This window comes from Porites lutea, chromosome 2 (genome assembly GCF_958299795.1).
Source record: "Porites lutea chromosome 2, jaPorLute2.1, whole genome shotgun sequence".
In the NCBI taxonomy this organism is placed as follows: Eukaryota; Metazoa; Cnidaria; class Anthozoa; order Scleractinia; family Poritidae; genus Porites; species Porites lutea.
In genome coordinates, this window is record NC_133202.1 from 48,184,961 (window position 1) to 48,206,406 (window position 21,446).

Sequence of the window (21,446 nt, forward strand, 5' to 3'; positions counted from 1 at the left end):
CAACTGAATACAATCCCTTGATAACAAGACCTGAGTGGTGTAAAAATGGAGTTTGAGACTGTGGGCAAAATAACAGACAATTTGGAGGACATTTCAAAGCCAATTAAAACAGTGGAGGTATTGGTATAGGTAGAAACATGATTTGTAGTGAAATTAGGCATAAATACCACAAGTGATAGTTCAAAATTGTTATACGTAATTTTTGAGAGAATTTTGAAATATCACTTCTGGTATTTATGCCAAATACACCTACAAATCATGCTATTATTTCCTTATACTACTACCCGCAAAGGTTTTGTAATTTTTACATGTAGGTATTTCAAATTACCGGGTAAGCTGAAATACCACTGCTCTAAGGCAAATTGCAGAAATTTCTCATGTAGAAGTATGATTGTAGGTCATTGTTAATATAAAACTGTACTTGTATTGAATTGTTAAAGACAGCTCCTACTGAGGAATATGTGGCACTCATGTGGTCATTTTGAGCATAGTGTTTTGAGGTCAAAAGACCTGTACTTTGCTTACCACATGTGACTGTTTGACTCTAGTGTACAGGTCTGTTTGGTTGGTAAGGATAAGTAAAGGCAGTGATGATAATACTTCTGTGGTGAACAACCCACATTTGATATACCGTTACCAAAGTTCTATCATGACTCTGAGGCTTTAAGGAAAAAATTGCAAATTTTTCGTGACTCCATTGTCCCTCAATTCCCAGAAGAGTCTTGAGCACAAAGAAACCAAACCAAATATAAAAAAAATGACCAGTAAGCCTCTGAGTCATGTTATGTTAATATATTGAAGGTGGACTATTAATTGATAAACTTTATTTGATACCTCTTCTAAACCACTTACTGGTAAATGCTGTTTGAAAGGAACAAAACTGACACAGTCATGTTTTCTTAATAGGACAAATGGAAACTTTTACCTGCATTTTTGAAGGTATGCCAGGGAGAGATCCATTTCTTGTTGTTTGAGAAAATTGTATCGTTGATGTCTTTAGGGTAATTAAATTCTTGATCTGTTGAATAATGATGAAAGCATATATGTGGCAATTTGCAAAATTGAAGATAAAGGGTAAAGTTTAATATTATTATTTTAAATTGCTGCAGGTGCATGACATCAAAGTCACATTTTTTTGTCGGTAATATTGTTTTTCTGGTCCCAAAGAGTGAAAAGTTCTCTCAATAGAGAGGAAACCCATTGATAAGGCTCTTTTAGAAAATTGACAGGGCCTTGAATCAGTGAGTTGGCCCCTTCTTCAGTATGCAAATTGACTGCTATTGAAATTCAGATGAGAGACAAATGAACCCCTCCATTGATGTGACCACTTATGGGTCATAAAATCCAGGTCATAATAACTATACATGTAGGTGTTTGTATTAACATGGCCTTAAAGAAAATAGAAATATATTTGGGTCAAAAGAACATGGTCTATAAGTAGGATTGTCATAAGGCAAGGTTTCACTGTAAATTTAAATGAACAGGGTTCGCAAATACACCGAATTTGGCATATTTTGCACCAAAATTGTTCAGATGATACCACTGATGTTACGGAGGAAGTCACTTGGACTCCAAAAATTTTCCATAACAAACAGGGAGCCACTTCGACTCCAGAAATTTTCAATAAAAACACAGTTTTGTCCCTACCTTTTTCGCAACAAATACGATTTACGTTAATTGTAAACATTGTAAACCTTACTTAAATCATCAAAATTAAAGAATTCTACTGCACGACAAAACAGGAAGAGGGTAAATTATGATCAAAGTTTACTCGATGACCGCCATCATGGATTTGAGCTTTCCAGGTCAGGGGACCGCCACAGCTACTTCGTGTATCCCTTACAATAGTGTATACATGTCGGGACCACGTGCTGGAAAGTCTGATACTTGACTCCAAATATTCCAAAATGACTCCAAAATGTGTGAAGCAGAAGACACACTGACACCACCCATCAATAAAATTTGCAAACCCTGTATGAATCTAAGCTTTGAAAAGAATTACTAACTGTGTGACCTCTTAAATGTAGACAGCAAGTTTCCCCGTTATAAAAATTAAATTTTTTTGTGGGTTTCAGTCTTCTTAGGGCGTTTCCATATGTCTAGTGCACTAGATACTAGCAAACTTCAGGAGTAAGTTTCTTTAATATGTTTATTACTAAAAAAATTGTGAGTTTACAATATAGGTATCAAATTATGAAAAAATGATGTTTGTTTGTTTTTTAAGGTTAAGGGACTTGTCAAGCAACACATAGATTCATTCAATTATTTTGTAAATGTGGATGTGAGTAAAACCTTGGGTTAAAAATTAAATTGTTGAGATCAGAGATTCACTCTGGTTCAGTTGTAGAACTAATCAGTGGAACATCCAGTCGAACCTCTTAGAAGTGACCACCCGAATTGCAAAGGCTGAGTGGTCACTCTTGGGAGGTGGTCCTTTACAAGAGTCAAACCACAGGGGACCTCTTAATTCTGAGAAGAGGTCCATTGACAACTATGTTATGGAAGATAATTTATTGCATGTAATATGTAAGTTATGACGAATAGTTCCATGTTGTCACTTAAGTTCTTCATATATTCAAAGTAGCATAGTGCACACAGCGAACATGGAGATCCAAGAATGCGTCAAATGGTCGCTTACAAGAGGATAAAAACAATGTGAATTATTAACCATCAGGCCCAAAAATTGGTCGCGGTTGCTTACGGGAGGTGGTTGTTCACTAGAGGTTACTGTAAGGTTTTGACTGGGAAAATTTTGGTGCTTTGGATTGGCGGTCGCTTATGGGAGTTGGTTGCTTACGAGAGGTGGTCACGCATGGAGGTTCAACTGTATGTCTTTTAAATGAGAATTCTAGAAGTAGTTTAGAGGTAGTTCATCTAGTTGCCTTCAAAATATGCATATTATGTGGCTCAATGTTGTCCTTAACCTAAAATTTATATTTCGTTTTTTTAATCCACTTTGATGTTTGTGAATGGTAACGAAAAAACATAAACCAACTTATTTGATTATCAAGTAGCCCAAGGAGCAAAGGGAACTGAATTGGAAACTGTGTTGCTGCCTCCCAATAATACTGAAAATTTTCCGTTGTTTTGAAAGCTTTTATCTCACAGAGAGTGCTACCAGTATTAGTGTCCTATACTATGTTGTTTTAAGTGAGTTTCTTTTTCTGTTAATTTTTGAAAACTTTTTCTCAGGATTGAAAGGAGAATTGCCTGCTTTTTATTTTCCTAGATAAAGAAGATTGTCAGAGCTAATGATAAAATCACCACAGATGCTGATCCTGTGTGGTATTTAAAGTAAGCTGTCCAATAACTGAGAGGAATGTGATACTCCCTATTACTAGCAATGGCTTGCCAGTCATGGCTAATGGGCTTCTAGCCACTGTAAATAAAATTATCCTGTAAAACATATTCTTCTTTTCTACTGACAACCAAGCTAGATATCAAGCTGCCCCCAAATAAGATGTCCCAACTGATAAACAACCTAGCCTCTTCCGTCAATGCACTTGAGGTATAGCCCAGCTAGTATGCTGTATTCACGCCAACAAGGCAACATGTACTAGTTAATTTTATGAGCTCTATACATGTACTTAATTTGAAAAAAAGGGTTAGACATGTTATCTCTTTTATGCTGTATTCACGCCAACAAGGCAACATGTACTAATTTGTGAGCTCTATACATGTACTTAATTTGAAAAAAGGGTTTGAAGGGTTAAAAAGGGTTGTCTCTTTACAGAACATACATGTATTTTATAAATTTAAGGTGGCCAATTGGAGTTTCTGTGACCTTAACGTTTCTACTTTTAGCATGAAATTGTTCGTAACAAAATAAATATTAATATTATTGTTACCAGCAAATTTAATATGAGAATCAAATTTTGATTTTGCATCCCTGTTTAATCAGATCTGATGTTTGTTCCAGATATCTAAATATTTATGTTGGTAGTCCTGATGTAGAAGAGTCATTTAATATCACAAAGCCTATATCACCTCATGAAGTAAGTAAATGATGATGATCATTGGAAACTTGTACCAATCCTATTGTCCCTGCCCCACAAAAATTTTCCCCTAGTCTTGCCATTCTTTCCTTTTTATCTTGATTCTATTTAACTTGATACTGCAAACATACATGTCATGTACAAGTGTCTTACATTCATAATGGGTTTACATTGCCTCATCTTCAGATACTCAGAGGCAGAGAGTTGGGAAGGAAATTTCCAAATCCCATGTTCCCTTTATGAAAATACTAATAATTTTTTCACTAAGAAAGGCCAAATCCAGTGGAGACCCTTGACAACTGATTCAATGAATAATGTGCATTGTAGAATCTTCATCCTCATATGGACAGCCAGCAACTCATCAAGACCCATCTATTCAGAAAAAAACTCTATTTCATTAAGCAGTACTCTGTTTTTTGTTGCAGTGTCGTCTAAGAGACATGACCTACTCAGCACCCATCACAGTAGATATTGAGTACACTAGGGGCACACAGGTAAATTGCATTACATTATCCATTTACAGCAACGTAGACTGGTATGTGTAAAGGGGAATGTAATACTAGCATCCAGTACACTTTTTTATTTTTTTTTTATTTTTTTAATATAATTCTTTATTGAAACAAATTGATATTAATACAGCAAATAAGTTACTTACCTATATAATTATAATGTTACAACTAATATTACTAATACTAATAATATGATACAAAAAAAACCAATATCACTAACAATAGACGGTAACCAAAAAAAAAAAGAAAAAGAACAAAATTCAAACAAACTAGAAATGTGGATGCTTATTAAAACCTTTAAATAGTTTAAGCATTTACAAGAGGCGACACTATCCATTTAGCTTCAAAGAAATCCTTTGTTTTTTTACTATGCAGACATATATTTTTCCGTTTCATATTTTACAGCAATTTTCTTTTTAAATCCATATATATTCGGAAGAATTTGACTTCTTCTACAATCCCACAAGTACAATTTCCCAATCATAATTAGATAGTTTAGAAGCTTAGCAGAAGGGGAGTTTTGTCGTATCATTCCAACTAAAACATCTTGCAACGAAAGTCGAATGTTTTCCGAGTTTCGTTTTTGACACCACGTGAAAATTGTGCGCCTTTTTCTGAAATTGCTTAGTCCCCTCGCATTGAGAGATAGTAGATTAAGAGAATGATCGGTCATTAGAGCTGAATCGGGGAAGTGGTATTATAGAAGAAGTCATACAAAACGAAAATGAAATAGATGGTATAGCAGAGTGCAAGAAAATATAGTGCACATAAACGATAGTATTCGCCCTAAAACAAATTATTAATCTACAGAAAAACATACAGTAACATATCAAGTAAGAAGTTTCCAGTGCACTCACATTTCTAATTAAACAAGGAGGGTTAAATAGTTTAACACTTATTACACACATAAACCTTAAACTAAACTTAACTATTGATGTGCTGTCGCGCTGTGACCGCTTTGGCTTTAGTTTCCGCTGTTTCTTGTGTCCATAATGAGACCGTAGTATGGGAGATTGGTTGTTTCTTCACCTCTGTAGATTTGCCCGTTTATAATTAGCTTATCAACTTTGAAATAGGCTGTTTGCTTTTTCTGTTTGGCCTTTTTCAAGATGGGATATAACGTTTTCTGTATTTCATCAATTTCCCGGGGAAAATCATTCGCGATTGAAATGTTAGTGTTTTTCAAGTTTTTAACAAAAGACCAAACATACTCCTTGTCTTGAAAGAAGCTAAATTTAGCTATAATAGGCCTAGGTTTGGAGTTCTGTCCTTGACTGGTATTCTTCTTAGTAGGGATGCGGTGAACGCGTTCGAAACGGATCTGTTCGATATCTTCCTCTGGGATCTTAAGTTTATCGCGCATCACTTGAGTACACTTGAGGGAGTACATTTTGTATGAAGTACATATATTTTTTTATTGTTGCATATGCCAACATACCATAAACTGCTAAACAGGATATGTTCCGGCCATGTGGACCTTTTTGGCCTTTTGTGCACTTTAATCTTGGTGGCTTACACATATGAAAGTCTTGCTCTGCTGCACCAAGTGTCTAGTGAGTTATTTATTTATTTCTTCCCTTCTTTGCAGAGAGTAGTGAGACACAATTTACCTATAGGCAGGTATGTGTTAAATTATTTTGTGTTTTGGTCAGTGGACTGCTGATCAAGATGGCTACGTTTTTTTGTTGCTCTCGCTATTTACCAATTTTACGAAGATTTTAGACTAAACTTAGAGGAAACCTTGTCCTCTTTTTTGACTTAAATCACGATTTATTAGAACGTAAAATAGATTCCTATTTATAATGGAATGGAAAATTAAAATGAAAATGAAATGGAAAATGACAATTTTTCCACAAAAGACACATTTGCCATTTGCACATCTCCCATAATATGCCTTGTTTGCCCCCAAAGTTTTGTAAACCTTTTTTTAAATTTCTTCTGGATATTACAGTGGTCCCAAGAGTGAAAACAATGCTTATGCAAAATTTTGGAGGGCACACAAGGGGCATTATGGGAGATGTACCAATATCATTGTGCATTATCTTGTTCGATGAGAAATAGCAAGGTTTTAAAACTGAAGAATTGTAAAATTTTCGAATTGATGGTAATGGTGTAGTTTCTTACCTTCATATAGGATGCCTATTATGCTTCGGAGCTCCAACTGTGTTTTGACGGGAAAAAGCCCAGCAGAACTAGCATCTCTCAATGAGTGTCCCATTGACCCAGGTTGGTTTGTTTTAGTGATCTGCTTTTACACATTGTACAGTTACACACTTAAAATAAAGTAATAAACAAATAGTTAAATATATAACTATTTAATAGTGGGAATGTTTGTTACTGGAGAACTTGAAGAAAACCTGTCAGGCAAGGGCAAAAACCAACAACAAACTCTACCCACATACAGCTGTATGGCATTGCATTTGGGATTTGGACCTGGGCCATGTTTGGGAGTCAAGTGCTCTCACCATTACAGAATGCTTACTTCTGAATATTTTTGTCAAAAATTATTGTTATTCATTTGTTACTCGTGTGTAGTTCTGTTCATTTGGTGATCTTTGTTCATTTTCTTGCAGGAGGCTATTTTATAGCAAATGGTACAGAAAAGGTTATTCTAATTCAAGAACAATTATCAAAGAATCGAATAATTGTAGAAGCTGACAAGAAAGGGAATATTGGGTGCTCTGTGACCAGGTTTGTTCTGATCCAGATGTTGCCTTAATGTGGAAAGTAAAACATATTATTTTTTATTATTAAAGATTATCAAAATGATACCCCCTGTCTCGTATATTTAAAGGATAATCTATTGTTTTGTAGCTCAACAGCAGAGAGAAAAAGCAGAACAAGTATTGTTACAAAAGCAAACAAGTTCTGTTTAAAGCATAATGCTTTGACTGAGGTGAGAGCACAAGCATTACTTAATTTTTATGTGAAAATATTGTTTTTACGAAATAGTCACAATGGGGAATGAGATTTTTCTTCTTCTAATGCTTTAGCCTAGGATATGCCAATAATTTTGTTGTTGGTAATTTTTTAGGATGTCCCTGTAGTAGTGGTTTTTAAAGCCATGGGTATTGAATGTGAACAGGAGATTGTTCAGATGGTTGGTTGTGAGGAAGGCGCCATCTCCACATTTGCTCCTTCACTTGAGGAGTGTCATAAACTCAACATCTATACACAGTTACAGGTATTTTATTCATTCATCAATGAAGTAGTTCAGAACTGATGATGTGTAACTCACAGTTCAGTAACAATCGCTGTAATGGTGGTGACAATTGGTGCCAAATTGTTACAAGTAAACAAAAGAATACACGTTTAGTAAAAATCAGTCTACTTTGATAAAGGATTTGTGTTTGCTGAAGGCACCTGTCGATGGTACATTCTTCACTATGCACCCTTAGCATATTGAAGCATTTTTATGTTTCCCTCATGGTTTAAGAATCGTTTACTTTCTTTCCTGCTTTGCAAAAAAAATAATTGAATTTTAGCCTGTGTTTTGGATAAAAGTTACTTTCCCCGCAGGAAAATGAAGCTGACTAGACGTGACTTTTGTCAAGCCCTTTTGCCTTGAACAACATATCTTGCTAATTTAACTGTGATGCCTTCTGAACTGTATTTTACTTCATGTTATACAATGTCTAATTAGTCTGTCCATAATGTGCGATACATACTGTATTCCGCTATGCTAACAGGCACTTCAGTACGTAGGATCTAAAGTGCGTCAGCGAGCAACATGGGGGAAGAGTAGAACAAAAGTGGAGGAGGCAAGGGAACTGTTGGCAGGAGTCATGCTTGCTCATGTACCGGTAATACTAAATAACTTCTTTCCAACAGCAAACATGTTAAGATTACTGTAGTGCCTAGAAGTAATTTACCAGTCGCGTCTTGCGTCCTGTGGTTTGTGAATTGTCTCTCGTTGCGCGCAATGAGAGTGTCAGACATTCAGTGATTCTGTTACAAATAGTTATGGTGAGTCCTGGGACTCATTTTGTGAAAATTCATGAGTCCCGGTCCAGAACCAATGAGTCCCAGTTAAAGAAAGAACGAGGCCGAAATTGGGCCTTTATGTAACAAAACAGGTAATTTGAAGACAGACTCTAAAACTCTGTACTACAGTATACTGAATTTAATAAAATATAGTTCTTCTATTTCAAAGCACAACAAAGGCTAAAAGAAATAGTCATCATTAAACAACAGCCATAATAAGTGCCACAGCAATTACACGAACGGGATATTTCTACAAATACACGTGTTCAGATCGATCGATCGACTGATCTTTGCGTCCTACGGGACGCGTGCCATGAATTATTTTGTGTCTTTGGGAATTTTTATGCGTCAGGGACGTAGGACACAGAGGTAACAAAATCATTGTACGTTCTGTCCTAGCTACTCGAACGACTTCGTGGCTTTATCCATTAGGTACTGAGAGAAAGGAAAAAATAAAAGTAAAAAATGATATAAAAACGTGATGTAGATTTTGCGAAATCATCCGTTTATTTTGGGTTATTTTCTATTAGCTAGTTATCAACACACCGTTTGAATGGAATTACCGAGTTTTCGAATTCCTATAAAGCAACTTGCATTTGACTTTTCTTATCGCCGAATTTTATTTTGGTATTAAAACATATCTTGAACGTAAAGCTGAATAGAATTCTGTCGAACACTGCTAAATATTCTGTGGTCCATCTGCTTAATAATTTCAGGTCATCAAGTATGATTTCAAACCCAAGTGTGTATTTTTAGCTCTTATGGTTCGTAGAGTCATCCTTGCCTGCAGTGACGAGGTAAGGCGATCGTCTTGCTCAATTCACTGCAAGAATCTTTATATCTTGAAGCTGGCTGCAGATTTTGTCAGTGTGTATACTTACAGGCCTAAACGTTGCGGAATAATAGTGTCAATCGAGTTGTCGTTATGCTTTCCGAATCAAGTATAAAACGATTTATAAAATAATTATTCTCGGCTTTTCATACATGACAGTGTTTAGTTCTTTCTATTTTGGTTAGTTGGTGAATGTATCGGTTTTTATCTACATAAACACGCTCACATAACAAACACAGGTGATAAATCAGTTTTTTTCTGCTTAACCAACCATGCCTCTTACTGGCTTTTTAGGGCAATGAATCCCTCTGTTGCGACCACCTCCTTTTTATGACTAAATCTCGTTTGACGTAAGGGTGGAAACCTCTTCATCTGGAAACCTTGTTAATACTAACAGATTTTAATGACCCTTGAAGGGTCGCATTATATTATAGGGTTTCACTGCTTGACGTTTTTGTTGTTCGGCAGTTTCTTTTGTTATTTTGACATTTCAGTCAGTTTTAAGGTTGTTTGGTGAGAAATGTATAACCCATCGGAAAAATCCTCTTTAAGAAACTGCTAGTCTGTGTACCTGGCAGGATTAGCCCGCATGAGAATTCTGTATTTTTTTGGCGCTTTACACAATCCGTTTTTTTACACTTCCGGTCCCCCCCCTTCGCGTTTGCCCCCGGCCAACCAGGAGAACCCTGTGTATCTAATTCCTTCCTGTACAAGTTTTCTTCGTTGTCAATAATTAAAGCTTGTCGTTTGCTGTTGTCCAGGCTAATGTGGATGACCGTGATTACTATGGAAACAAGAGGCTTGAATTAGCAGGGCAGGTAGGACAGCCCTGTTATTTTTTTTCTATTTTCCACGTGACAGGTTATCTAGTTTTGACTGTATGACCACATTGGCCTGGGGACTACTCTCATACATCCATCGAGCTCAACATTAGTCTCTCGCGCATTTGCGCGCAAAGGAAGGCGGAAACGAGTAAATGGGCGAGACAATTGACACAAGATCTGACTGGCGCTTTCGCCTCTCTTCTACCTCCCTCTTGTGGTGCCTAGCGTTATGTCACCAGTCACTCGCTTTTGTTGGCAACCAAAGTCCAAAAACCCTAACCCCTAGGAGGAGGAAACTCCCTTATCTTTTGTCACCACACGGAAACCTTGTGTTCAACAGTGCCGATCCTAGAAGTACGCAGGAAATGTGTCACACATGACGCGGGAGTATATAATCTTGTTTTCCACGAGTCTCTTCTTTGCGCAGTTGGATGTAGCGCTAGGATGCCACGAGTTCGATCCTGCCGTAGAGTGAGAGTTTTTCGATGTACCATGCCCGCAAAATGAAAAATAAACAGCCATTAAAAAAAAACGTTTCATTGAGTTTCATCAAAATTTTCAATGTTTTTGTTCTTCATTTCAGCTCCTGTCTCTTCTTTTTGAAGATCTGTTCAAGAGATTCAATGCGGAGGTAATGTTTTCTCCAGTCTTTCCCCCAAAATAAAACTTTGTTGTAGATCAGTAGGCTGTGCGACTGTCATTTACACAAGTTTTAAACTTTTTTTCAGCTAAAAAAGATTGCCGATCAAACAATTCCAAAACCCAGGGCTGCTCAGGTATTTATTACATTAGTACATAATTTGTTCATCTTTTCCCTATTTTGATTGTCAGTGAAGTATGAAGTTGGAAAGTAATTGCTGTTTTGTTTTGTTTTCCAGTTTGACATTGTTAAGCACATGCGTCAGGATCAAATAACAAACGGACTTGTTCATGCGATCACCTCGGTTAGATTTCCTATTTTTTGCTCCGCAGTTTAATGTAGGTTCAACCGACACCTACTTAGGGATTTCTAAAACAGTTTCTTTTAAAAGAATATTTATATTGCAAACCAACCGAGCTGCAATATATACCGGGAAAAAAGGGCCCCCATGTCAGTTTGAATCTTAGCTTGAAGACGCTGTGATTCTCACAGGTGTCTTCTGTTAAATTGACATGTCTTCCAGCTCCTAACAGGTTATCTTGATTCATTGCAGGGAAACTGGATCATAAAGAGATTCAACATGAATCGTGCAGGAGTTACTCAGGTTAGGTCCTTGTCGATACGTGTATGTACAGAGAAGTTCTATTTTTAGCCAAACAGACTTCAGAGTAATGAAATCCGTCAAGTTCTTTGATTTTGTCACTTGAAAAGAATGAATGTAATGAAAATTGCCTCTTTATATGGGAGACAGTTATTGTGTTCCAACCTCTTTATTCTTTCCCGACTACTTGATGTTGCATTTACACGGAGTTTAGCCTCAAATTTTGAAGACCAGTTTCGAAGAGGAACGAGTCAAAATACACCCCCTTCTTCACAGACTGCAAGACAGTCGGTTTTTTTCTCAAAATCAGTAAAGAAATCGGTAAAGCGTGGCGAAAGAGTCTTACACGCGCGAAGCGCGCTAGCCTCACACGCCCGTAGGGCGTGTGAGGCGAGTAGGGCGAGTAGGAGTGTGAGGCGAGTAGGGCGAGTAGGAGTGTGAGGCAAGTAGGGCGCCGTAGGGCGTGTGAGGCGAGAGAAAAAAAACCGTCTCTCCCCAGTCTCACTCTCCATTTTCAGCCTCGTTCCAGACCTTTTGTTTGACTTCGCGCTTACTTGAATACGCAAAAATACGGACTGTTTTGCATTCTACCTTCTTCAGTATTTGTAACTTCTGAATTGCTATGGAGTTTAAAGGATTAGCAAGTGACCTTACTGAGCGTAAGAAATTGTGAAGAGGAACTCAGGAAGTGATATATCATGGATATTTCCAAACATGAAGTTTGCTGAAATGTTTTGTTATTCATCTATCAGGTGCTATCACGTCTGTCATTTATTTCTGCTCTGGGTATGATGACAAGAATCACTAGTCAGGTAAGTAGTTTTCAGACCACAGAACTCTTAACCTTTGTTGTTGCCGGGGAGGCAATGACGGGAGAATGGCGCGCTCTCGCAGATCCGCCGCTCATTTACGCGCTTGCCAGACAAAACCGTCCGCTACGCAGGTTACAAAATAATCGTCGGTTTCGCTTTCTTCACTGCTTATGAGGCGTAAAGCGTGGATTTTCCCATGATCACCCACTCGCTCCATATCTTTCTCTTGACGACTGCACGCATTCCTGTGCAGGCCAACGAAAAGTAAAGCTGTTTTGCGGCGTAGTGTTTTATGATCTCATACTGTGAGTCATTACGCAACTTTTTCGCGCCCCTAAGGTCAAGTCATTGTTTGCCAGAATACAAGAATGGTAAACTGTTAACTCACTCAAGGGAACCCCGATAAGCTCAGATAAACCAAGAGGGTTATAAAGCTTGGGCTCCATAGTCATCAAAGATAACAAGAACTAATACGCGGAGTGCGACAGAAATATGCCAAACGTACAAGGGCTGGCTTCAGATTGTAAAAGTCTACTACTTTTCCTGATGAAAAGCAAAATCAACTAAAATCTTACTTGAGATTTGTATTTGTTATTGATGTTTCGTTTGGAACGAGAATTCTACTGTGAAACTCGTTCAGGTTTTGAAGGTACATAAGCAACCTACGTGAATATATGTGGTAATCGATAAATTTATTTATTAATTTAACTTTTTTATCATTCAGTTTGAGAAAACCCGTAAAGTGAGTGGTCCTCGATCTCTGCAGCCATCCCAGTGGGGAATGCTGTGTCCTTCCGACACCCCTGAGGGGGAGGTAAGAATCACAACTAAATGGTAACTGACTGACTTGCTGAATAAACTAGTAATAATCAAAGGTTACGGATTGCGGGCGACAACGATCGAAGGTCAAAACGCGTTTGCTCCATCACTGTGCTAGTGTGCTTTGCGTAAGCTTCAAGTGAGAGAAAGTCAAAAGACGCGTGTTCAGATTATACGAGTGATAGAGGGTCCAAACGCGCGTGGTCAAATTGCGTTCTGTGTATTCCATTCATTCTTAGTGGAAGTCCAGACGAATTCTGGCTACATACATGCGACACACGCCTAATAACAACCTGGACCCAGTTGTTCGAACGCTGGTTAGCGCTAACCCGGGGTTAATTTTAACCCAGGTTTCTTTTTCTTTTTATCAAAAGCACTCTATCGGATAATTTTGTCTATTCTTTTTAGAGTATGCAATCATCAAATTGTAGGCAAAGATAATTAAACTGACTTTGCTTTTTAAGCTTTCATATCCGAGTTCAAATTTCGCACTAACCGTGGGTTACCATAACCCAGCTTCGAACAACCCGGCCCTGGAGATCAGGATTGCGCGCGACAAGAGGAGCCCGCAATAGTTAAAAAAAGAAACTAATAGTTGGGGCATGATCTTGTGGCTTCAGTTTTCCTTGCGCACAATTTGAGCTTCGAAATCCAAAATAAAGAGTGCAAAAAGTGTGCGGGAAAAGAGAACACCGAGTGCAAAGTTCGAGAAAGAAGAGGAGAGGAGATCTCAGCGCCTGGACTTCCTACAACCACGGAAGATTATCTAGGCCTTAATTTACAACACGGGTTGTTTTGAGCCACGAAGCTTTCAAAAAACTCTTTTTCAGCAGCCTTCGAAAACTCACCTGCCATTGTTTTTCTGAGAGCTTCGTGGCGTGTCTTGTGGTACATGAATAAGGTAGACTGGAATGAATACTAGAATGGCCCTGTAACTCTGTTACTATAACTAAAGACTATTGCTAATTAATTTTGAATTAAAGAACGTTTAATTTGTGGTTGTTTTAGGCCTGTGGATTAGTGAAAAATCTTGCGCTTATGACGCACATCACCACAGATCAAGAAGAAGAACCCATCATTCGCTTGGCCTACAATCTTGGAGTAGAGGTTTGTTGATGAAGTTTGCTGTGGAAGTTTTATCCATCTTTTCAACATGTGGTTGGTATAAGAAAGTATTTCTTGTATTTCAAATTTTAGAATATAAGTATGCTGTCTGGTGAAGAAATAAGTCATCCCTCGGTTTATATTGTTTTCTTAAACGGTAAGTTACTACAAACTTTCGTTTTGGGTTGTCTATTGTCCTGAGATCGCTTCTCTTTTTAAAAAAATAGAGGAAATGACGTTATTCATGTGATGGTTATTGTTGCCCCCAAACCTGTAATGCATTATTGGTACTATCACCCTTAGAACTCACGTCTTTTCGCATTGTGCAAGACAGAGATAAGGCTAGAATATCAGTAATTTCTTGCTCTTGTTTAAATGCATTTGCAACTTTAATTGGTGAAGTTTAACGTAGCCGATTTTCTCGTAGGAAACATTCTCGGTGTTGTCATGGACTACAAGCGTTTGGTGGAAACGTTTCGACTGATGAGAAGAGGTCAGTTGTTGTTGTTTTTCCTTTTTTTAAACCAAGCTACAACCCTTTTATGGTTTCTTTAGCGGATATTCTATATTGGTTTTAAGTGATTTGCGGTGCTTTAATTTGCTTAAGGGCTTTGCCTCGATCTTTCCAATCATCCTAAAAACCAGCAGAAGTCGGACGATTATTAGTGAAAATCAGTCGTTGCATAGGCTTCCAAAAGAAGGACGTACGGAGGGGGAATCCAATGTAGCGATAGACTACAGGACACCCAAAGTAGTTAATTTTTAAGATTTCTTGCGCCACACCCCTCATGAATTTGCTTGTGTATTATAATCTTAAATTCAGTAGTCGTTTCTTCGTAAGCGGGAACTTCACCTTTGTGCTTGCTTGAATATCAGTTTTAACAGTAACCTAAAAATTGTTTTTTCTGTGAATTTTTTCACTTGTTTTGTACTCCAATATTGTTTTTTCAGCTGGATACGTAAATGAGTTTGTTTCTATTTGCCCGAATCATCAGCACAGGTATATATGCTAAATTATTATTGTTTTAAAATTTTAGCTTCCACAAACGTAATAAGGAAGTCAGTGTCTTTGAGAATGGGCCGCTATCTGCAATCATAGACTTTTTAACTAAGTGTGACCAGTCAAATGAGAGCTCTTCAGTAGTTGTTTTGCTGCATTCCACTTATCTTTCTGTGTTACAAAATGAAAACTGTAATTTTTCTTGAATTTTAACGTCGGCTCTGTACATCAATTTCCTTATAGTAGTGTTCGAGAAGATCATGAAATACAGTATCAAGAAATTAATTCTTATGATCTCTCTAACTGATGCTTAAAAGCATTGGTATTACACAGAGAAATTTGATGATGATCACAACTAAGGCACTTGCGGCAACATTTAACTGAATCATTTTGTTTTCATCAGATCTTGCACTAATGACAAGTTTTATCACACTTTATCGTGTTGCTTACTTTTTCAGTAAAATGGCTAAAGTTTTGATTGTTATATTGCAGATTTGTTAATATTGCTTCTGATGGAGGACGTGTCTGCAGGTAATAGAAAGAATTTACATATCCAAGTAAACGCCACCTTTTTTCTGAACTCACCGAATACATTTATCGTTGTCATGTTTAATATTCCAGACCATATATTATTGTTAAAAATGGAAGACCACGAGTGGCTGACCGACACATTCAGGAACTTGCTCAGGGATTTAGGTGAGCTGATTTGTGCAGTTGCAGGTCAAATTAAAGCTTGAAAGGAAAGATAACATCTGAAAGAAGGTAGAGGGAATGATGCGTTTTCCAACCGTAATGAGGTTTCCATTCCTTTTTCACTTGATGTTACCTAATAATGACAACTTTCTGATCGACTGAAAGGATTATCCTACCATATCAGGTGTCTACCGTCTAACTTTGACCGTGATCAATGTCTTCGATATGGTTGAAGAATTTCAATTTTTTTGGACAGATCTGTCATTTAAAACGCTTTTATGTTTTCAGGTGTTTCGAGGATTTCTTACACGAGGGGCTGGTTGAATACTTAGATGTCAACGAAGAAAACGACTGCTCGATTGCTCTCTACGAAAAAGAGATAACTAGGTAAAGAAATGTTTAGTGAACTCTACCAGGTTAAAGTATCACAAGTTAAACACTCAGTGTAAAAAAATTGCAGTAAAACTGTTGGAATTTTCGTCACAGGGAGACCACGCACCTTGAGATAGAACCATTTACTCTGCTTGGAGTGTGTGCTGGTCTGATACCGTACCCTCATCACAACCAGTCACCTCGTAACACTTACCAGTGCGCTATGGGTAAACAGGCCATGGGTGAGTCATTCACTGCTCAATTTAAATATTTAGACTTTCTATATGGTTGCTACTGGCCAGGAAAATGGTCAGGCAATTTACGGTTTACGGTTTAGAGAAAATCGGGAAAGACCATTTTGAGTAAGGGGAAAGTCAAATTATAATACCACTGATTTGATACAATTGAAAACTTCAATGACGTATTAAGTTGATTAAAAAGTTGAATTGCCACTTTTTTAAAAGGTACCGGTAGGTTAAAATTCTATATTCATAAAATATGGGAAGGTGTAAAGAAGGTGGTAATTGAAGGTTTCAGGCCGCCAGTTTATCTCACATTTTGTATTTATTTGGTCCAGAGATTTTATTTTTATAAGAAAAAAAGTCAGGAGCCTGAGGTTTTGAAAAGTATCTGTGGCAAACATGTTCTATTCTTCTCGGTTAAGGTAAGAACGAAAAACCGAAAGCTCCGTAGGACCTGTTTTGGCTACAATAACAGTGAAATGTTACTTGTTAAGTGTTGTATCTTTTTAATCTCAGGTTCTATTGGTTACAACCAGCGTAACAGGTGAGACTGGGTGATATTCTGACTGAATGACACGATACACAAGGATGGGTCAGTATAAGTAATAGAAAGATTAAGATTCACGTTTACGCCAAACGGCAAACGTGAATTTGTACCACGTGACCAAGTTTTCCCCTTAGTTTTCGTTTACTGTTTATTGCTTCTACACAAAAATAAGTGGTTTTATGCCAGTTTTATCCAAAGGAATCGTTCTGGACTGTTTTTATCTGCTTATTTTCTATTTTGAGAAATTCTCAACTGACGTTTGCCGTTTGCCGTGTGCCGTAAACGTGAATCTTAATCTCTCTAATGTCCTGTTGAAACCTCCTCAACCAGAGATGTGGCCCAAAAATATGAGGGGACCTATTCCTCATCAAATGCAGCGGCTTTACATTCTTATCGTTTAGTAGAAATTATATGAAACTGCAGACTGAACTTACCCAAATAAAAAACGTAGAAAAACCTAATGCGAGCAAGATGACTGACTGACGTAGAATGGAACAAGCCCCCTGCCTATAGTCTAAATAGCCCCACAAACGGTCCATAGCAACCTTAGCGGCTCTTTATTGTGACATGTTACTCAATATTCAGAAATTACATTTTTTGAATTTTGAATGTTTCAATCAGTTCTTTTATTTTGTACAGAATAGATACCCTGTTGTATCTTTTGTGTTATCCTCAAGTTCCTTTGGTCAGGACAAAGGTACTTTCAGTTTCCATTTGTTTTACACATCGGTTTCTTTGAATACGAATATGTGCTTTCAGTGCAAGTGATTTACTTAACTTTGTTTGATTTCCATCTCAGACTATAGATTTGATCCAGTTTGACAAGCTTCCAGCAGGTAATGTTTCCATACGTACACCGGTTGCTCTTTTGATTATTATTGTAGTCTGTGTTGTGTTGAGGTGGTTTGATGTTCAACTTAACCACCTGCGTGCTAGTGAAAAGACTGGTGCTTCAAAGGCTTGTCTCTCACAGAGGTCTACGAGGAAACTTCTCTTTCCCGAAGAAAGATAGAATGATTTGTCTTGCAGCTTTTAATTGTTGTCAGTTGTAATTTGTCGCTCCATAAAATATGTGTAGAATGGGTATAAGCTTTCGACGCTACAATAATGGCGTTAGTTGACAAGCGTTAGCTATGATTGATTTATGGTTGCCAGTGATATCTTCCACTAAATTCTTATCATAGTTAACGCCTGACTACCCAAGCGATTTAACTGATCCCAGAAATTATTGCACCGAAAGCTTGTACCCAGGCCACTCTCCCTATAGGTCATGGAAAGGGGAGTAAAATCAGACTACTCTCGTTTCTATCTGTAAGGGAAAACTGTTCTACCTCCTAAAATTTAAGTCTTTGTTATCTATCTGTTAGGTCAAAATGCTACAGTAGCAGTCATGAGCTACAGTGGGTATGATATTGAGGTAAAACTTCTATATTTTAATTGACATTTTAGTTGATTTAGCTTTTTCTCCATAGTTTTCGCCGGAAAGGGACAGAAGTATATTTTAATAGAATCTAAAATAGGATTGCTCTTTGTATTGCTTTTTGAAATGCTACCCTTTATGACTGCGTTACGCCACTTTTTAAGTTGAGCTAGAACTTCCAAGCGCCATTTTCCCGCGCTTTTTGCTGGTTGCATGCTATTGTTTCGAATGGTTGCTTGGGCCTGGTGCTGGCATTTACAAGGAAATTTCTGGCGCTGGGGCAGTCTTGCTCCCCCAACAGACATTTCCTTATAAAAATTTCCCCGAGTTAAGGAGCTTATGAAACTTTGCAGTTCACCATGAAAAAACCGATCTATGAAAAAAAATTGGCAATTTTGCATGACATCTGCAAACCAAGTCGTTTATAAGGTTGTCCATGGTGCTGGTCAGGCAATGTGCGTGGTTTTAATGTTTGAAAACCGCTTTAATCATGATAAAAGTGAGAGTAATGTTTTCTGTTTTATTTTGGTATTACATGCTTTTGTTTCAGGATGCATTGATTTTGAACAAAGCTTCAGTTGACAGAGGTAGGCACATGCATTTATATCGAGGTCGAACTTTTTTGTTGTCGACTAAGTTCTCTTGAAAACGCTATTTCATATTGCAACCTTCGTCGCAATCAGCTGTTTTTGTTAACAAAGCTAATCTCTTTTTCCGTTCACAGGTTTTGGCCGTTGTTTGGTGTACAGGAAGCAAACCTGCTTGTTAAAGAGATACGCGAATCAGGTAATCTTGTACTCACATCTCTTGTCGACGAAGCCGATAAATACAGCGCGCTTGTACTCTGTCTCTGTGTTTGTAAGCCTGTTGCCTGTGAATCATGAGAACGCTAAACGAGTGACAAAATTGCGCGCCCCGTTCTTTCTTGCGCCCGTTACGTCCAAGCGCCTGCTACGCAGGCTTTTTGCCTGTGAATCATGAGAACCCTAAACGAGTTTATATAAAAAAAAAAAGCAATAGGTTTATTACGCAAAACAACAATTTTGCACGTGCATGACGCTTTTTTGTACATTTCTTTACCGTCCTTGCACGACTAAGATGTGAAAATGCCTAATTGCAAGTTTTATGGAGGACGTAAACAAGCGACGACGAATCTCTTTTTCTCTCTCTAAACTTGAGTGCGGTCCTCAAACTCCAGAGAAATTCACCTACACTTGCCATTTTCAGCAAATTGGAATAAACGCGACAAAGATTGAGAATTCATTTTAAAACTGACGTTTTCGTTGCCGTCGTCGATGCTAAAGCTCCCTTTTGAAGAAACTGGCTCGACGAATAAATAGTTTGTCAGCTGTATTGATTGTTATAAAGGGTCTTAATCGTGCTACGCAACAGCTCATTGTAGCTGGAAACACATTGTTGTAACGCATCTTGTTTTGTTTTCATTTTTCATCTCGCTGTTGAACACTTGGATGTAACAGACTTTTGACCGAGTCATGGGTAAGAGAAAGCCTCTAAACAAGTTCTTAGGACAAACTGTTAGTTAGCAATACCTTTCACATAAGTTTGGACCAAGATCGTCTTGCTAATGTAAGTTCTAGGAATGTTGTTGTTATTGGTGTGAATGTTGTTGAGGATTGACTTTTGCTTTTTTATTGTAATTGTGTAGGTCCCAGTAAAGATGCTAGTACAGGGGAAGTGATTTGGAGACACAGAGCTCTAGATGCAGATGGAATTTGCTCTCCAGGTAGGTCAACGCATGGTAACGTGCAACAGTGCTTAGTGAGCCTGTTTAGTTGCATTTTACGTAATTGACATCAAATGAAATGAATAATCTAATTATGTAAAGTTCTGTGCTGCACTGGTGGAGGAGAGGAATTCACAAGACGTTGGTTGTAACAACCAAATCCATAAGGCAATCACCAAAAATTTCTCATCCGTTTGTCTTTGTGAAGCTAGCTGTGACAAGAAAAATTTAGCGGTGGTTCTACTTAGTGTAAACGCGATCATTACATATACTTTTGCAATGACGTAAAAAGATTTTTCATAGGTTAATTTTATTTGTCATTCTATTTGTTGTTAGCTTTAAATTCCCGTCCTTTTTACCAGTATATTTTCTCTCTAACATCCCCGAATGTAGCCCAAGTAAATGATACATTAACCCTTTAAGTCCCAATAGTGGCCAACATTAATTTTCTCCTAACAATATCCATAGATTGTCAAGAGATAAGGTTATGAGAATTAATAAAATGATCACCTAAGAGAAAATGCTTAGATCTTTTATCACATTCTCTCAACTCATTCTTTAAGGAAATATATAGACATCAGTTTGGAGAATTTGTTTGTGGATATTGGGACTTAAAAGGTTAAGCCTTGTGATTGCTGGAATAGCTTGAGTAAAAAGCTGACATCTCTCGACGCCACCACTGATTTCATTTCGCGGGGTAACCAGTGGTAGCGTCGCAAAATGTTGGCTCTTTTCTCAGGCTATTCAGCTGGAAGAATCCGTAAGATAATTGCTCACAGTTACTTCATTTTGACATTTTTCACAGGTGAAAGAATAGAAAACAAGCAAGTACTTGTCAACAAGTCCATGCCAGTTGTAACATCTTCGGGACTTCAACCGGGTAATGTCGCCTTTACGATTTATCTTTGGTTTCCTCATGTAATCCTGGGTCCATGTGAATTATTTTTGCTCATAATTCTTGCTCTTTATATGAACGAGAAGAATCATTTGATAGCATCCTTAACCCACAACTCGACAGAATTTCATCAGGCACTACCAAAATTTGAAATGTTTGATGCTAATTCGTGTATCTGGCAAAACAGCGAACTACAAAGAAACATTTGGTTTTGTAATCAGAAATTTGTTGTTCTCAGTAAGGTTTCTTTTTATAAAAATAAAATAAATATAACATTTCAGAAGCCGTTTTTGTAGCCCTAGACCTATTCCACTGAATGTTTTTATACACAGGCACCCCAGGCCAGGCACCTCCGCAACCTCAGTACAGAGATGTTCCTGTGTCGTAAGTATATTTTATTACTTCTTGCCTTG

General features: G+C 37.6%; 1 protein-coding gene across 1 annotated transcript in view; it reads left to right on the forward strand.

Annotated features, from left to right (window-relative positions):
• Nucleotides 1-21,446, forward strand: part of LOC140928894 (DNA-directed RNA polymerase III subunit RPC2-like) — a 28,416-nt gene continuing 6,970 nt past the window's right edge. The window contains exons 1-38 of the mRNA XM_073378696.1: nucleotides 1-117; nucleotides 907-939; nucleotides 2,225-2,281; nucleotides 3,230-3,294; nucleotides 3,920-3,995; nucleotides 4,421-4,489; nucleotides 6,093-6,124; nucleotides 6,639-6,730; nucleotides 7,078-7,195; nucleotides 7,319-7,400; nucleotides 7,539-7,688; nucleotides 8,194-8,307; nucleotides 9,205-9,285; nucleotides 10,082-10,138; nucleotides 10,728-10,775; nucleotides 10,873-10,920; nucleotides 11,023-11,088; nucleotides 11,338-11,388; nucleotides 12,138-12,197; nucleotides 12,922-13,011; nucleotides 14,025-14,123; nucleotides 14,214-14,277; nucleotides 14,548-14,613; nucleotides 15,072-15,120; nucleotides 15,613-15,651; nucleotides 15,742-15,816; nucleotides 16,102-16,200; nucleotides 16,300-16,427; nucleotides 16,944-16,971; nucleotides 17,614-17,671; nucleotides 17,774-17,810; nucleotides 18,342-18,391; nucleotides 18,945-18,981; nucleotides 19,119-19,180; nucleotides 19,873-19,891; nucleotides 20,061-20,138; nucleotides 20,944-21,018; nucleotides 21,366-21,417. Coding sequence (XP_073234797.1) covers nucleotides 46-117; nucleotides 907-939; nucleotides 2,225-2,281; nucleotides 3,230-3,294; nucleotides 3,920-3,995; nucleotides 4,421-4,489; nucleotides 6,093-6,124; nucleotides 6,639-6,730; nucleotides 7,078-7,195; nucleotides 7,319-7,400; nucleotides 7,539-7,688; nucleotides 8,194-8,307; nucleotides 9,205-9,285; nucleotides 10,082-10,138; nucleotides 10,728-10,775; nucleotides 10,873-10,920; nucleotides 11,023-11,088; nucleotides 11,338-11,388; nucleotides 12,138-12,197; nucleotides 12,922-13,011; nucleotides 14,025-14,123; nucleotides 14,214-14,277; nucleotides 14,548-14,613; nucleotides 15,072-15,120; nucleotides 15,613-15,651; nucleotides 15,742-15,816; nucleotides 16,102-16,200; nucleotides 16,300-16,427; nucleotides 16,944-16,971; nucleotides 17,614-17,671; nucleotides 17,774-17,810; nucleotides 18,342-18,391; nucleotides 18,945-18,981; nucleotides 19,119-19,180; nucleotides 19,873-19,891; nucleotides 20,061-20,138; nucleotides 20,944-21,018; nucleotides 21,366-21,417 — 2,576 coding nt within the window. The 5' untranslated portion in view covers nucleotides 1-45. The remainder of the gene's footprint in view (nucleotides 118-906; nucleotides 940-2,224; nucleotides 2,282-3,229; nucleotides 3,295-3,919; nucleotides 3,996-4,420; nucleotides 4,490-6,092; nucleotides 6,125-6,638; nucleotides 6,731-7,077; nucleotides 7,196-7,318; nucleotides 7,401-7,538; nucleotides 7,689-8,193; nucleotides 8,308-9,204; nucleotides 9,286-10,081; nucleotides 10,139-10,727; nucleotides 10,776-10,872; nucleotides 10,921-11,022; nucleotides 11,089-11,337; nucleotides 11,389-12,137; nucleotides 12,198-12,921; nucleotides 13,012-14,024; nucleotides 14,124-14,213; nucleotides 14,278-14,547; nucleotides 14,614-15,071; nucleotides 15,121-15,612; nucleotides 15,652-15,741; nucleotides 15,817-16,101; nucleotides 16,201-16,299; nucleotides 16,428-16,943; nucleotides 16,972-17,613; nucleotides 17,672-17,773; nucleotides 17,811-18,341; nucleotides 18,392-18,944; nucleotides 18,982-19,118; nucleotides 19,181-19,872; nucleotides 19,892-20,060; nucleotides 20,139-20,943; nucleotides 21,019-21,365; nucleotides 21,418-21,446) is intronic.